This window comes from Morone saxatilis, unplaced genomic scaffold (assembly GCF_004916995.1).
Source record: "Morone saxatilis isolate NCDOM2014 unplaced genomic scaffold, NCSU_SB_2.0 Contig17, whole genome shotgun sequence".
Taxonomy (NCBI): domain Eukaryota; kingdom Metazoa; phylum Chordata; class Actinopteri; family Moronidae; genus Morone; species Morone saxatilis.
The window spans coordinates 16431914-16446314 of NW_023339729.1; the positions used below are offsets into that span (position 1 = coordinate 16431914).

A 14401-nucleotide genomic window follows, 5' to 3' on the forward strand; every position below is an offset into this window, starting at 1 on the left:
CCTGTGTGTATATGTGTGTGTGTGTGTGTGTGTGTTTGGGAGAGCGATGGAGAGAGTTGGGGGGGGGTTATCTTGCAAAGCAGACGTTTTGAGCATAGCTATGACTATAAGGTCAGTGTGAGTCCTGTGTTTTAGCCCCAGGATGCAAAGCTAATAGCAGAGTAATGACAGAGAGGGAAACTGCAAACATGAGATAAGGTAGACAGAAACAAAATGGCCTTCCCTGAAAGGGCTGATTACAGAGCCAGGGAGTGAGCAGAAGAGAGGCAAAGAAACTGAAGAGACAGAGAGAAAGAGAGAGAGAGATGGCGGTGGTAGAAAGAACAAGATAAACGATATACGAAATGGATGGATGGATGTTCTGACCTCTGGACTCCTGTGAGTTATATTTAAATGATTCCCAGTGAATTTTGAGGTGACCCCGTCTTTTCTGTAACCCAAAAAGCACAAAGTTATACATCTGTCACTTATTATGATGTGAAAATATCTACTTTCCAAAGAGAGTTGGTATATGGTACTTGAACGACATGCTAACTGTGCTTTTGTGCTATCTAAAAGCATCAAGCTGTAGTTTTACGCTTCAGTTAGCATTCACATATCATCCCATTTTTTTCCCACAATTGGAAATGTATCTACAGTCCCAAGTCAGAGGACCTAATAGGAGATCTTTGATCTTTATCTGGGAGAGTCACATGAAATGTGTTAAAGATGGTGCACGGACAGAGTCGCTCTGTGTGTGGTTCAGGGAATAAACATCAGTACAAAAAAGACAAGACTAATACGAAGAGTGGTGAAGATAATTTTATCATACAAGACAACAGGAACGTTATGAATCAACTATACAGCAGATACTGCAGAAGTTTTGGTTGTGGTGTTTGTTCTCCCCCTTGTGGTGATTATTACACATTACACAACAATGAAGCACACTTCAGTTATTAAACTGAGACAGACCTAGTGCATACATAAATTGGGGCTCCTATACATTATACCTGAATGTTTATTGTTGAACACAAAAACGCTTAGCCTTCCTATAGGTGTGGGATTTTATATTACACTTCAAACGGTTGTGTCACCAGCAATCAATGAATTATTGGACAAACTTGATTTACATATGCCTATTGTGTAGTTTATAGGGTACAACTCCAATACAATATAACACAATAGCTCTGTAATTAATATATTATCAGGCTTATAATGTTATAACTGTGTCAAAGTCATGTTGGTTCTCTATGGCACTATGGTCATGTCTGCACAGTGGTGTTTCGCATTATGTTGAGAGGTCTTTTTGATGTTTTGTCCCAGTCACAAACGCGATTATTATTATGCAAAGTACTTGTGATGCAATCTAATACAACATGATTATTACAGCCTTAAAAATTACCACTGAGTTGATTTTAAAACATAGGCATGACAAAAATGAATGTTATGAGCCTGACAAATGTTGCATTACATCACTGTTGTAATGGATTGCAATACTGCTTTATTAAGTACTCAGTGCACATTGATGATTGTATGGCTCGTACAGCAACGACAGTATTATTATACAGTATTTTCCCACTCATTCATTCACGTAATCTTTGCATAATTGCAGGGATCTTGTTCCAGATAACAACAATGGCGCACAAGTTGGCTTTCTGAATCCATTGAACATGCTGCCTTTAATTCTCCCAATATGTTTAGCAGAAAAGCCAGTCTTGTTTCAGGATGGCTCAATCCACTGAGTCCTGCATGTTGTCTCTAAATGTCTCATGTACCCTCATCTTTATTTACTAGAAAGATGTACAAGATGTACTTAAATCACCATATTATCTTCAGATTATCTTATGTCAACATATTCACAAATGTCACAAATACAGGTGTCAGGTGTTACTAATATAGGTCTTTCAAGGCTGCTGCATTCTTCAAACAGATAGTGAATTTTGATCACTTTTTAACTTAAACAATTTGACTCTCAATTTCCTCTCTGATAGGTCAGTCGTGCTTGGGTATTTTAAAATGATCAGTGTTTTGTTTTTTTCAAAATCTTTCACTGATTATTTTTTACTATAATTAGCTTCTTTAGGTTTTAGTAGTGGGCTCATGGTTCACAAATTATTGTGTAAATATACACTCATTTTCGCAGACTGCACCAACAATAATTATTACTTATAACTTTTCAACTCTTCTATTGCACATCATGCTGTGTATTTATTCATCTTGAGACGATGTTAGAAATACATGTTCCAATCCTTGGCTTTAATTAGTTTTTTTAGATCATTTAGATAAAAGGATAGTAAAAAGACATTCTCTGTTATACCCTGGAAAATAATGGCCTATATGAGACACATCTGATTTGAGTCTAGACAACAGTGCAACTCCAAATCTGATCCTCTATGTTTACACACCACATCCAAGGGAACAGACACATCATTATAAGGAATCTAGTCCAACCCTTTAAAAAATTGCAGTCTTTTTCTGTCTGGATTACTGTACCACCCTCATTACTCCTGACACATCCAGTTGCTACACTGAGAAGGCTGCAAGCTCAACTTGTTAAACCTGCCCAAATTCTCTCAGATCAACCCCTTCTTCTACTTTAAAGCAGGTTTGTATGCTGTCCTAGAGCACATGGGCCAGTTTATTCACATTCTGCCTCTACCAGATGTTTGGCTCTCATTTCCTTGTGGTAGCGGTCATAACTTCAGGCAGTTGAGACTACTGACTCCTGGCTTCTGAACTGAGATACGACCTTCCTCATCTCGAGAGAACAAAAAATTCCCTCCCTGCCTTCTGTCAGAGAAAACTCATCTTCCATATCTTATCACATACATTTTCTCACTGAGTGTTTTCTCCTCACTACAGCTCTCCATGAAACATTCTCTATAAACATCCTTTCCCTCCCTTTTGCTTTTTATGTATTTCATTTCAAGACACTCGCTCTATACATACTGTACAGTCCATGGCTAGTTTAAAGGTACACCCAGCTAAAACTAATGCAGTCTAATACAACATCCCTGCAATAAATCCTCGCTTTAAGGATGTTCAGGTGTTTCTAATGTTATGTCAAATTTGTAAATGAGGGTAGAGTAAATAACAGAAACACCACTCAGTGTGATTCAATACAGTTGAAGCAATTTCATGTACAACAAATGAATGATGAATGCACTCACTAATGTTATTATGTCTGAATAAATGTCTAAATTCCATTACAGAACATCAGCATACTTGAGGGACATGATCTATGTTTATTTGTACATATGTAACTCATGCATGTGTTTTGATTTATCTATTTTTTTCTAATTTCGCCTTTGTTTTTGAAAACACATCTGACCTCCAAACACTGATAGAGGACACCTTGACACATAGGATCATACAATCTAAATTCAGTGCAATTTAACATGTCATTTAACTTTTTATTTGATTTTTTTTGACATCTCAAAATATATACCTTGTCAAAGACTGTAACAAATACATTCATTTTCATTGGAAATGGCGAGGATAACTTATTTTCATTGTGGTCCTCCAGGAAGACAAGATGATAATAGTCACAGATGACTAAGGTACTCTGAACCAACACATTAGCTACATTACAAAACATCCTACTATAAAAGTAAACTACAAGGTTACCATGATTATACTTAATGTACATACATGCATAGACTATACTCATTCCCAATTCTTCTGGTTTCTTATTCTTTTTTTTCCATTTTTTTATTTTTCTATCCTTAGACCCTCTTCTCAGAAGAAATCTTCAAATATTCTTACATATTAGCAGTGCTGCAGAGACGAAGTGAGGGATTAACAAACATATAGATACAGGAAAGACTTGTGGTTATTTTATTTGTAATACTACCGTTTGACCACTAGGGAGCAGGACAGAACTTGTATAGAAGCAGAGTCTCCCCAAATTTAGTTCAGTTCACACAATTAAAATAATTAAAATATATTAAGACCTTAAATTCCCCAAGTATTGTTAATCTATTTTACTGTGAAGACATGTCACTCCAAGTGCTTTATTCCCTGTTTAATTCAGGTTTTATACCATATAGACAAGTACAAACCCCCCACAGAACTATGGCATACGTCCGATAATTTTCCTTATGTGTCAGTTTTATTGCCTAGCCCTGCACAATCCAAATTCCCTCTGCTTCCTCATCTTTTGCTCATTTTTCTTCTCTCTCTTTGTTTGCCCATTCTCTCTCCCAGCTCTCTCAGCAGCTTTTCCCTTCTCTCAAAATATGCAAGTCTTAGCACCCCCACTCTCCCCTCTCTCTTTCATTTCTCACACACATAGACACACAGACACACACACCATGACCACCACAACTCTCCACGGGAGAGTTCTGTCATGCTCTGTAGATTGGGTGTCCCAGGGTGATTAACTATTGATATGGAGCTCAGGTAACACACCTGATATCTAGGGTGGGGGGCAGGGGGAAAGGAAGGCAGGGGGAGAGGGAGGGGGCAGGCAGAAAGAGAATAGCAAAGGAAGAGTGAAGGGGGGAGAAAAGAGAGAGTGAAACAGAGAGAAATAGTGTACAGGGGCAAATTAGAAAAGAGACACATGATGAGCGAGCCTGATGGTAGGAGCCAGTTAACACACAAACACACCCCAAATCTACATACAGGCCCTTTTTGGATTGGAGGGCTGAGTAGATGCTCAGGCCTAGTAGCCAATAGTACAGTGGCATATTGTGATGACTCAGGGCATAGCTGAGGAAATGGGATGCAGAGGGCAGTGAATGTATTGAAAGAGATGAACAGTGTGTGTGTGTGTGTGTGTGTGTGTGTGTGTGTGGAGGGCAGATGCATAAACAAATGGATCACTGTTAGAGAAGAAACATCCATTTGTGTTTAACTACACACATTGTGGCTCTGCTCTCCAACCCCCGCCCCCAAAAATTACTTCCCTACCATTTATGGGTATGTGTGCATGTGTGTGTTTACCATGTAAATAGACCTACTTCATTGTGTGACAGTCAGGCCCCTTGTGTCAGCAGAATTACAATGAACTCACCCCTTAAATTCTTTATCTCCACTTCTTTTCTGCCTGATAAGCATCTGTTCTCTCTTGACTGTTTGCAGGTGGGGGAGTCAACCCTCCAAGGCCTTTTCCCAAGCCATTCCCTGCAGGTAAACTGCTATAGTTCAACAGCTGTTGTCTACGTCATACCTGCAGTGTAGGATGTGTATAGTGTGTATTGTGCTGCATTTCTGTAAATGAATGAGGTGGTGAGTGAAGACTACGCTATCTAAAACACAATCACACACACACAATCACACACACACTTGCACACATAAAGGACTGGTGCAGATGGTGTAATAATGTGGCTCAGCACAACAGATTGCTGTGGATAGCTAATTATTTTGCTGATTATAAAGATATATTACAAAGCATTTTTGCCGATATGGTTTTAGAAGAATAAATGTGGAATTTCAGCACCATCAGGAACTTTATCTCCCAGCCCTCAATCATCAATCTTTTAGAAACACACACACACACACACACACAGACACACAGACACAAAAGGTGAGTTGGTGAAACAGATAGAATAGATAGATAAATAAACATATGATTTATAGTACAATATATAATTAATTAATAATAAAAGTAAATACAATAATATTTGACATGCCTTATGGAAACGGAACCACCTTTGTATAATAAGTTTGTAATTTTCTTCTAATCTAAGGATCCATTGCAGAAATGGAATATAATATTCATAGGTTATGTTTTCATTAGCATATAATCACAAAATACGAAGAATGAGCTGTTTTGTTCTACAGAAGGAACGTGTCCTCTTCCACTTAGGTCGGCATGTTGAACCGCCATACTTCTACAGTAGCCTAGAACAGACAAACCAATAACTGGCTTTAGATAGGGCCTTTTGCAGTTTTCATGCCACCGTAGTTTCTCCCACACGCTTAGAAGTCTGAGCTGCACTCATATGGTTGAAAACTTCACTGCTAGATGCCACTAAATCCTACACACAGGTACTTTATTACTATCAGCCTCACACAGAAGCATTAACTACATATTTCTTATAGTTTCTAATGAATGCAAATCTACTCCTCCTCTACAGTGAGGGGGTATAATATGGGCACCACTGTCCATTAAGCCACAATTTGTAAATGGTTGTAAGAGGCTTTGTTCCTGGTTAATAAATCATTTACTGAAGCTTGTATATTAGCTGAAGTATAAGCCATAAAAAAGAATAACTTTTGGGTTGCTAAGTTGTAAAAAATCCCATTTGACCACTTACCTCAACCCAAATTAATTTATTAAAATCATGTTTGGCGGCAGACTTGATGGATTACATATTCATATTCTAGCCTATGTTTACTCCACTACATTTATTTGCAAACTTTAGTTACTAGTATCATTTGAGATTTAGAGAAAATATAAATCAACTCATTAAAACCACCACTAAACACCACTAATAATTGATGATCTAATGATACAATACTGACAGTACAGCCACACTGCATTATGAGTTACTTTTTTTTAACTTTAACTAGGCTGTATTTAGTGGCTAATACTCTTGTACATCTCCATACAGTGGCATTGCTGCTTTTATTAAAGTAAATTATTTGAACACTTCTCGTTCTCCAAATCAACTGCAGATAGTATCAACAGGGTTGGAGTCACCTTACCACCAACTAAGGAAAAGTACCTTTTATGTGTCAATACTCCCCACCTTTATTCTGCTTTACACAACCAACCACTCTGTTTTTTTCCCTTTCGGCCGCTCCCTTTACTCCCATCTTGTCACATCACTAGTCCCGCCCTTCACCGCGCCTGTGAGAGGGACTGCGACTTTAATGTTCCCTCTGCGCGTCTTCCATACCCGGGGACCCATTTTACTTTAAGTCCTCCCAACTTTTTTTTTGTTGTGTTTTATCTTTCCGACACTTTAAAATCCGTTAAAGAAAAATTAGGACTACTGCAGTGTCACAGCCCATCCAACACTCCAGAGCAACACTGAACTCACAAGGTAAGGCCAACACAGGCGAGCTAAGCGCTTGTCACAACAGGTGTACCCGAATAACTCAACGAAACTCCAGGCTTTCATTCGTCATGAAGCGTATACTTGCAAAGAGGGACTTGATAATGCTGAAGTTGACAGCTGTCAACTCCTCCTTACTCTCTGGCGGTTTATTATTTGTACTGAAAACTCATTCGCTGAAATGCAGGTGTATCCAGGTTGCTGTGTTCCGTTCACGTCCTTCATTACCACCAACGAAAATGTTACCAGGGGCGATTACGTGACGTATTTTTAAATTCACTAGTGGACCGTTTCTGGTGTTATTATATCTTCTGTAACATTAATATGAGAGTATGAGAGAACATATTTAGTTAGTTGTACAGCTGCACTTATATTTACATTTATAATTTTTTTTTTTAAACAAATGTTTTAAATGCTAGTGTTGTTCTCTGTAATGTAATGCCTTTAAGGCTGTGTGTTAGACCACGGCAGGCTTTTTCACCCATGACTTATTCACTGAGATATGTTAGTTGTATATTAAGCTCCAAAAAAGCAAACTTATTATAAAAATAATAAAATACAGCAACCTTGCCAAGCTACTGGCGGGTCATTCTGCCGTTTTATTATCAGAGTTTAACTTGTGATATGAAATACGCGACTCTTCGATCCCATTACAGCTATTGGGGGGGGGTTGGAACTCGATCTCAGGTCACCTGACCTGAAAACTAAGGTAAAAGTCGCCCACACTTCAAAGCCAATCAAAGCCAGTGTCTTTTTTTTTTTTTATTTTCCAATGAGCGAACCTACATCAGGGCACCTGTTTGGCCAATCCTGTTGCACCAACGCAAAACGATCACCTGATGAAAAAAAAAAAAAAAAAAATAGAAAGAAGTTCCTTTACTTGGGTGAGGTGACTTTAGGGCACTCCTACTTTTAGTTATGCAAGTCACTGTCAAACGTTTATCTTCCTGAAATCCATATTCCATAGGCTATTGCTTGAAAACTCCTTGGGTTACCTGGGTGTGTGTGTGTGTGTGTGTGTGTGTGTGTTGCTCAAAGCTAGGCCTTATTATAAGGGATAAAAGGATCAACCCGCCTAGACTGAGAGAGCCTGCCATACTTGAGGAATTGTTTGCTCAGGTTTTAAGGTTGTCAGTCATCCCACAGATTATTACTATGGGTTAATTATATTGAGCAAGGACATTTTAAAGCGTATATTTATGCTTTTACTTTTTTAAACCACTATTTCCCTGTTTCTTCCCATTCATCCGTGCTTCTTTATTTGCAGTACATTATGTTAATGAGATCCTGTTGATGGTTACCTGAAACCCATTAGTGCTTTGTCTCAGTCCCCTGCTTTACTTGTTTATTTTGCAGTTAACTTGGGAAGACAGATCCTGTCCGACCTGTTCTCGCGAGTCGATTGCTAGAGTTTGGCTAAGGTAGTATGAGATTATGAAAGTGAGAAGAAATAGTATTGAGCAGTGACGTGTAGCAAAAGATGAGGAAGGAGAGCTGATAGGTGGAACAAGGGTTGAATAGGACTCTGTAGGATTTTCTGTCTGGTCTGTAGAGTCGCAATAGAAGCTGTCGTTGGACTGACTCGGTCAAAGTGGGTAGTTGGGATCCTTATGCTTAAACCCCAGGCCATTTTACAATGGTATTTCCATAGCCTATATGTGTGAGGCGGATGTTTACAAGTAGGCTTTTCTTAGATCCAGATGTACACTATCTTTCAAATGCTGATCAAGCTTAAAGATAAAAGGTTATGGAGAGAGGCAATGTTATCATTATAAACAGCTTCTCATGTGCTGTGCCGTGGCAAAGTCAGGTGTTTTTTTCCCCAACTTTTTTTTGTTTTCACCAAAATTCAACATTTAAAGGTTCTTGACCTTATCTTAACTTATCTATGAAGTGCTCTGGACTCCACCTTTCATTTTAGATTCACGTAAGAGGAAAGTGTGCCTAATGTGCCTTTTCACACATGCATGCATTTTTTTGTTGTAGACATTGAAATGGAGCCACAAGGCCGATTTGTGTGTTTACCTCTTAGATTGAATGATCAGAGTCTGACTTGTGATATAATAAAAGAAAGTCTATGTTAAAGTTAATAAATTTATTCCACTTTACAGCTTATAGTAGGCTACAAATCTGTCTCCAAGCTGTACTTCCCAGCACGCTGTATTATATGACCTGAAAGCTAAAGCGAAGTGTGTCTAAGCCTATTTGGTCAAATCAGTCAAAGCCCTTCAAGGGACCCCATTTGGATTCTATTGCAGCAAACAAACCTAAGATCAGTTAATCAGACTCCATTTGAAAGATATGAGGCAAAAATAAACAGCTTGGACAGTCTTGTGTTTGACTTAATACCAGTTCTTGGAAGTGCCATTTCTCCTCTCAACAGGGTGCATTGAGCTAATGAACCCCCACCGTGGAGGCAGCAAGGCTTCTAAATCAAGAAAATGTTAGTCTAGATTATGGTATTAGAGAGGGATAATTACTATATAATTACCATCTTGTGTCACTCTTAATGGATGAAAATTCCTCCTGTGGAAGCTTTAATTGGTTTTCACTTTCAATAATACACAACTGGAAGCTGTAGTACAAGCTAATTAATTTGAGATGATAGCAGATGGTTTGAGTTTACAATTACTTACAGAATTTTGTTTGTTGAAGCCTAAGTGGAAGGTTATGCCATAATTTAAATTTTTCTTCTTGTCATTCTTTGTCGTGTTCGTGCTAATTTGCTTGGACAATTTGCCATATAAAGTAATGTTTTGCAGAGTAAACTCACCTGTGAGGTAGCTTTTACAAAATCAGATGCAGTTGTTGGAGCTGTTGATTTAGAGCTGGCCAGTGTGGTAAAAAGAATGTATATCACAATGCTAATAACTTGTGATCTATATTATAATAAGGAGAATGTTTGCATGATCATATAAAGTAAGCAAATTGATGTTTAATGCAGTGAGTTGCTCCATGATTATACATTATATTCAGAAAGAATACAAACAAAACGTTTATCAATGTACTTTTTTGTTTAATTACAACCTGATTAGAATTTGATAACAAAGTCAAGGTGTCCAAATTGATAATAATGATCGTATTATCACAATATGACTCACTGAATGTCAATAAGCAATTATATGTAAGTGTTCATCATACCATACATGATTTAGGAGAAACAACAGTGATTAGATAGTGGATGCAGAGTATTGGGTAAATGTTATGTATTAATGTTAAGACATTTGTATCACTCAATGATAATGTAGCTGTTGATGTTTCATATCACAGTACCAATATTGATATTTCTCCGAGCTCGTATCCGCTGACCATGACATATAATACCTTAATAAAATGCTTTCATTACAAACTTTAAAATATGTTTCGCTACTGTTTTAACGTTTGTGCGTTGTTCATCCCCACTTTGTCTTCACCCGGATCAGCTCGTCATTGCGTATGCTTTAATTCTCTTAATCCAGATAATTTCCTCAGCCCTCCATGTGCGCAGGGTAACCAAACTCCAGTGTTAGTAACTTAAGTCATGACGGATCACAGTCCTCAGTAGACAGTGGCTGGTCTCTATAGTTACTGTCAACAGTCTGGGCTGCGAAGTAACGATATCCTCAGGACAATGCTAAACATAATGGCGGCCACTTTGAGTCCTCCTCCTACCAGGCCCCAGCTGTTTGCGGAGAGAGAAACTTCATATTGTGGACAAACAGGTGGCTGATGCACTATATAATCCTGTTTAGATGCTATCACGAGATGGTCAACAGAAACAATATGGGCCATGCCATTTGATATAGATTAAGTGAGGACGACAATGTCGATAAAACGTGACGCGAGAGACGTCTAGGGGGCTGACAGAAGACTGACTCACTGGCTATCACAGAAGTGGCAGTTTGACACAAACGGATGTAGAATCACATTCACACTCACTTCCACACCCACGGGGAGTTTACAATTTCATATTCCCCTAATCTTTAGGTCTTTAGCCTGTGGAAAGAAATCCACGTAAACACAAGAACATTTAAAGCCCACACAGAGAACACCCAGTGGGTCAGGTTGGATTTAAGCCTAGCACCTGACCCATTTCATTTATTTGCTTAACTAGATATAGCAGTACATTTTAAGGCTGATTGTAATTATTCAAGATGCTTCATTACCGGCCCTCGAACATCAGTTTCTTTTGACCTCGTTTGAAGTTATGACCTCATAATCTGCATGATGGTGCAATGTGATGCAGGAACAGCATATTAAGATAACTGTGTGCTATGACCCAAAAAGAGAGCTTTGAAAGGAGACGGTAGGCTGCACACATTATGTAAATAGGTCAAGAATTTATTCATCTGCTGCCGCATTATGTTGTGTTGTTTGCATCAAGTTAAAAATTTGGACTACTCATTTTGCTGCACAAGAACTTGCTGACTTAGCTCCTGGTCCAAATCCACAATTACGCTTTTGATTTGTCCTTTATACATTTTCCTCCAAAAGGTCAGACCATTTCTTAAGGTGTAACACCCTGTGGAAAGAGAACATGGGTTAGTTATTTTTGATTACAAAAAACCTGGATAATTGATAGCTTTCCTTATAAAAAGTCAACCAGTGTTGATGATTATTCCCAGTGAGAGGGAGAATGAGTGTAGGCATATAGGGCACAGGCTATGACATGGTGGCACGATAATGACTCTTTGTGTTTGTGTTTGTGAATAGAGCGGCCTGAGGTTTAGAATGACGTTGGTGCTACCCACGCCATGTCAGTGACGGCTGTGCACAGAGTGAGGAGGGATGAAGGGGTGGAATCAATCGAAAACAAAAAAATGAGAGAGAGAGGTTATTTAAGAAAGGTACACCATTGAGGATAAAGAATATATCCACGCAGATACTGAGAAATTCTCTCAATCCTATTTCTCAGTATGTATGACAGGACTGAAACTTTGTTTGAAGCATACAACGTAAGATTTTCCCCTCCGTGAAAGTGTTGCCTCCTTGCATTATGGGTGACTGATAAGAGGTGTGCCAGAGTAATGTTCATAAAGTAACTAAAGATTTAAACTAGACCCATCTAATAAGCTGTTCATTTTTGACATTGCTTTTTAACATTGCTCATTTCTTTATTATTTCAGCCATGCTACTACCTTCGTCACTACTACTCCTTCTTGGCCTCCTCACTTGGAGTCCCAGCACATCGTGGGCCGCTAAAGTGATCGTGGTACCACCCATCATGTTTGAATCACACCTCTACATCTTCAAGACACTGGCCACGGCTCTGCACGAGGAGGGCCATGAGACCCATTTTCTAATTTCGAAAGGTCGTGAGGTGCCCCCCTCCCCTCACTACCACTTACAGCACTATCCAGGGATCTTTAACAGCAGCACGGCTGACAATTTCCTCCAGTCCAAAGTCAGCAACATCTTCTCAGGCCGCCTGACATTTCTGGAACTGTTTGACATTCTTGACCACTACTCTCAGAACTGTGATGCTGTCGTTGGTAATGTTGAGGTAATGACCCGCCTCAAAGAGGCCAAGTTTGACCTGCTGCTGGTGGACCCTAATGAGATGTGTGGTTTTGTGATCGCTCATATCCTGGGTGTGCAATATGCCGTGTTCAGCACAGGCCTGTGGTACCCGGCAGAGGCGGGTGCCCCGGCTCCGCTTTCATATGTTCCCGAATTCAACTCATTGCTGACAGACCGTATGTCTCTGGTCCAGAGGATCACCAACACAGCTGTTTATCTGGTGCAGCGCTTTGGAGTCCATTATATTGCATTACCCAAGTATGACCGGATTATGAAGAAACATGGAGTGAAGCCTCAAGTAGCCATGGCTGACTTGGTGCAGGGCAGCCGGCTGTGGATGCTATGCACTGACATGGCGCTGGAGTTCCCCAGGCCCACTCTGCCACATGTGGTCTACATAGGAGGCATCCTTACCAAGCCCCCCAACCCACTGCCACAGGTCAGTACTGAGAGAAACACAGACAGCGTAATGAACATGATGTTGTTGAAGTTGAAGTCTTTGGAGAGTAGTGGCCTTTCACAGTGAATATAATTTATATCACATTACTAATGTATTATGCGTTAAATGTTCCAGTGTGTGACATGTAGTTTAGGCGATCTTTTGCCTCAGCGAATGGAATATGATTATTCATAACTATTATCTTTCCATTGCTGGTATAATCACCTGAATATTAGGACATGTTGTCATGTACCTCCTTCCATGGAGTCCGCCATGTTTCTACTGTAGCCCAGAACAAACAAGCCAAACACTGGCTTTATATAGGGCCCGTTTAACAGCTAAAGTAGTTTCTCCTACATACTTCACAGCCCGTTTTCATTCCAAAGTTATCAAATACAGATGCAAGCTGTGTTCAGTTAGTTGCAATCTGCAACTTCAGCACTAGATGCCACTAAATCCTATACAGCGGATCTTTAAGTTAGTAATTTCCTGGCTAACCAAGTGATAAACTTTATAAGGACAAAAAATAAGCAGACTGCAGTATCTGGTTTTGGGAAAGGTAAACCATTAAGAGTAATTTAAATACATGACACATCAAGTTACATCATGTTGTCATTAATCAGTCCTGCTCACTGATATAAAACATTGCCCACAATCGCCCAATACACCCTGAGATGTCAAAGAGATTGTTACTGGAGTATAAACCATATCGCAAAATCTGACAAATATTGACAAATATGACACATTTATACCCTCTCACGGTATTTAACATACTGCACATTTATCATATTACCCAGCCCTATCACAGAGTCAGTGTCCCTTTGTCTGATCAGTTACCACTCTTTATATTGAGAGATGGAATTTTAGATCCACAAGCTCAAATAAAAATTTCACAAATGTGTCCACATGCAGCACAATGAGTGCCCGAACATTAAATGAAGACTCTGTCAGTGGTGACATTATGCAAATATGTGGTTTCATGGGCAGGATGGAAAGTCATATTGTTATTAGGCTTTAGTCTGACTTGGGAGTAATTTATCCTTTTTGTTTTACATATAGGACACACATTTTTTTTCAACATTAACAACAGTCCACTGCTTTTTAGACATTTCGGGCTCTGCCTTGAGAAATTTGTTGTTGATTGGTGGAATCAAGCCATCACTTTTCTCGCTCATGAAATGATTGGCTGCAACATCTATGAAGAAGCTCACTGTCACATACAGCAATGACACATACCTCTATTAAATTATTGACAGCCTTGTCTCCACTCTCCCGTCTTAGCCATCTGACTGAGTTTTTTTGTATCTACCCTTGCTTGTGCCAATTGCCTCTCCTATCACTTGGTATCTCTTATTATCACATCCTGTGACAAAGCGATCCTTTATAGACGTTACTGGGGTGAGGATGGGTTTGGGTACACCGTAGATTTTGAGCAGAGAGGGAGGGGAGTCATTGAGAGCAGAGGCGGTTGGTGATT

At 39.3% G+C, this 14401-nt stretch overlaps 1 protein-coding gene across 1 annotated transcript in view; it reads left to right on the top strand.

Moving 5' to 3' along the window:
- Nucleotides 1–6770: 6770 nt before the first annotated feature.
- Nucleotides 6771–14401, top strand: part of ugt8 (UDP glycosyltransferase 8) — a 20502-nt gene continuing 12871 nt past the window's right edge. The window contains exons 1-2 of the mRNA XM_035660206.1: nt 6771–6974; nt 12092–12924. Of these exons, the coding sequence (XP_035516099.1) occupies nt 12094–12924 (831 nt within the window). The 5' untranslated portion in view covers nt 6771–6974; nt 12092–12093. The remainder of the gene's footprint in view (nt 6975–12091; nt 12925–14401) is intronic.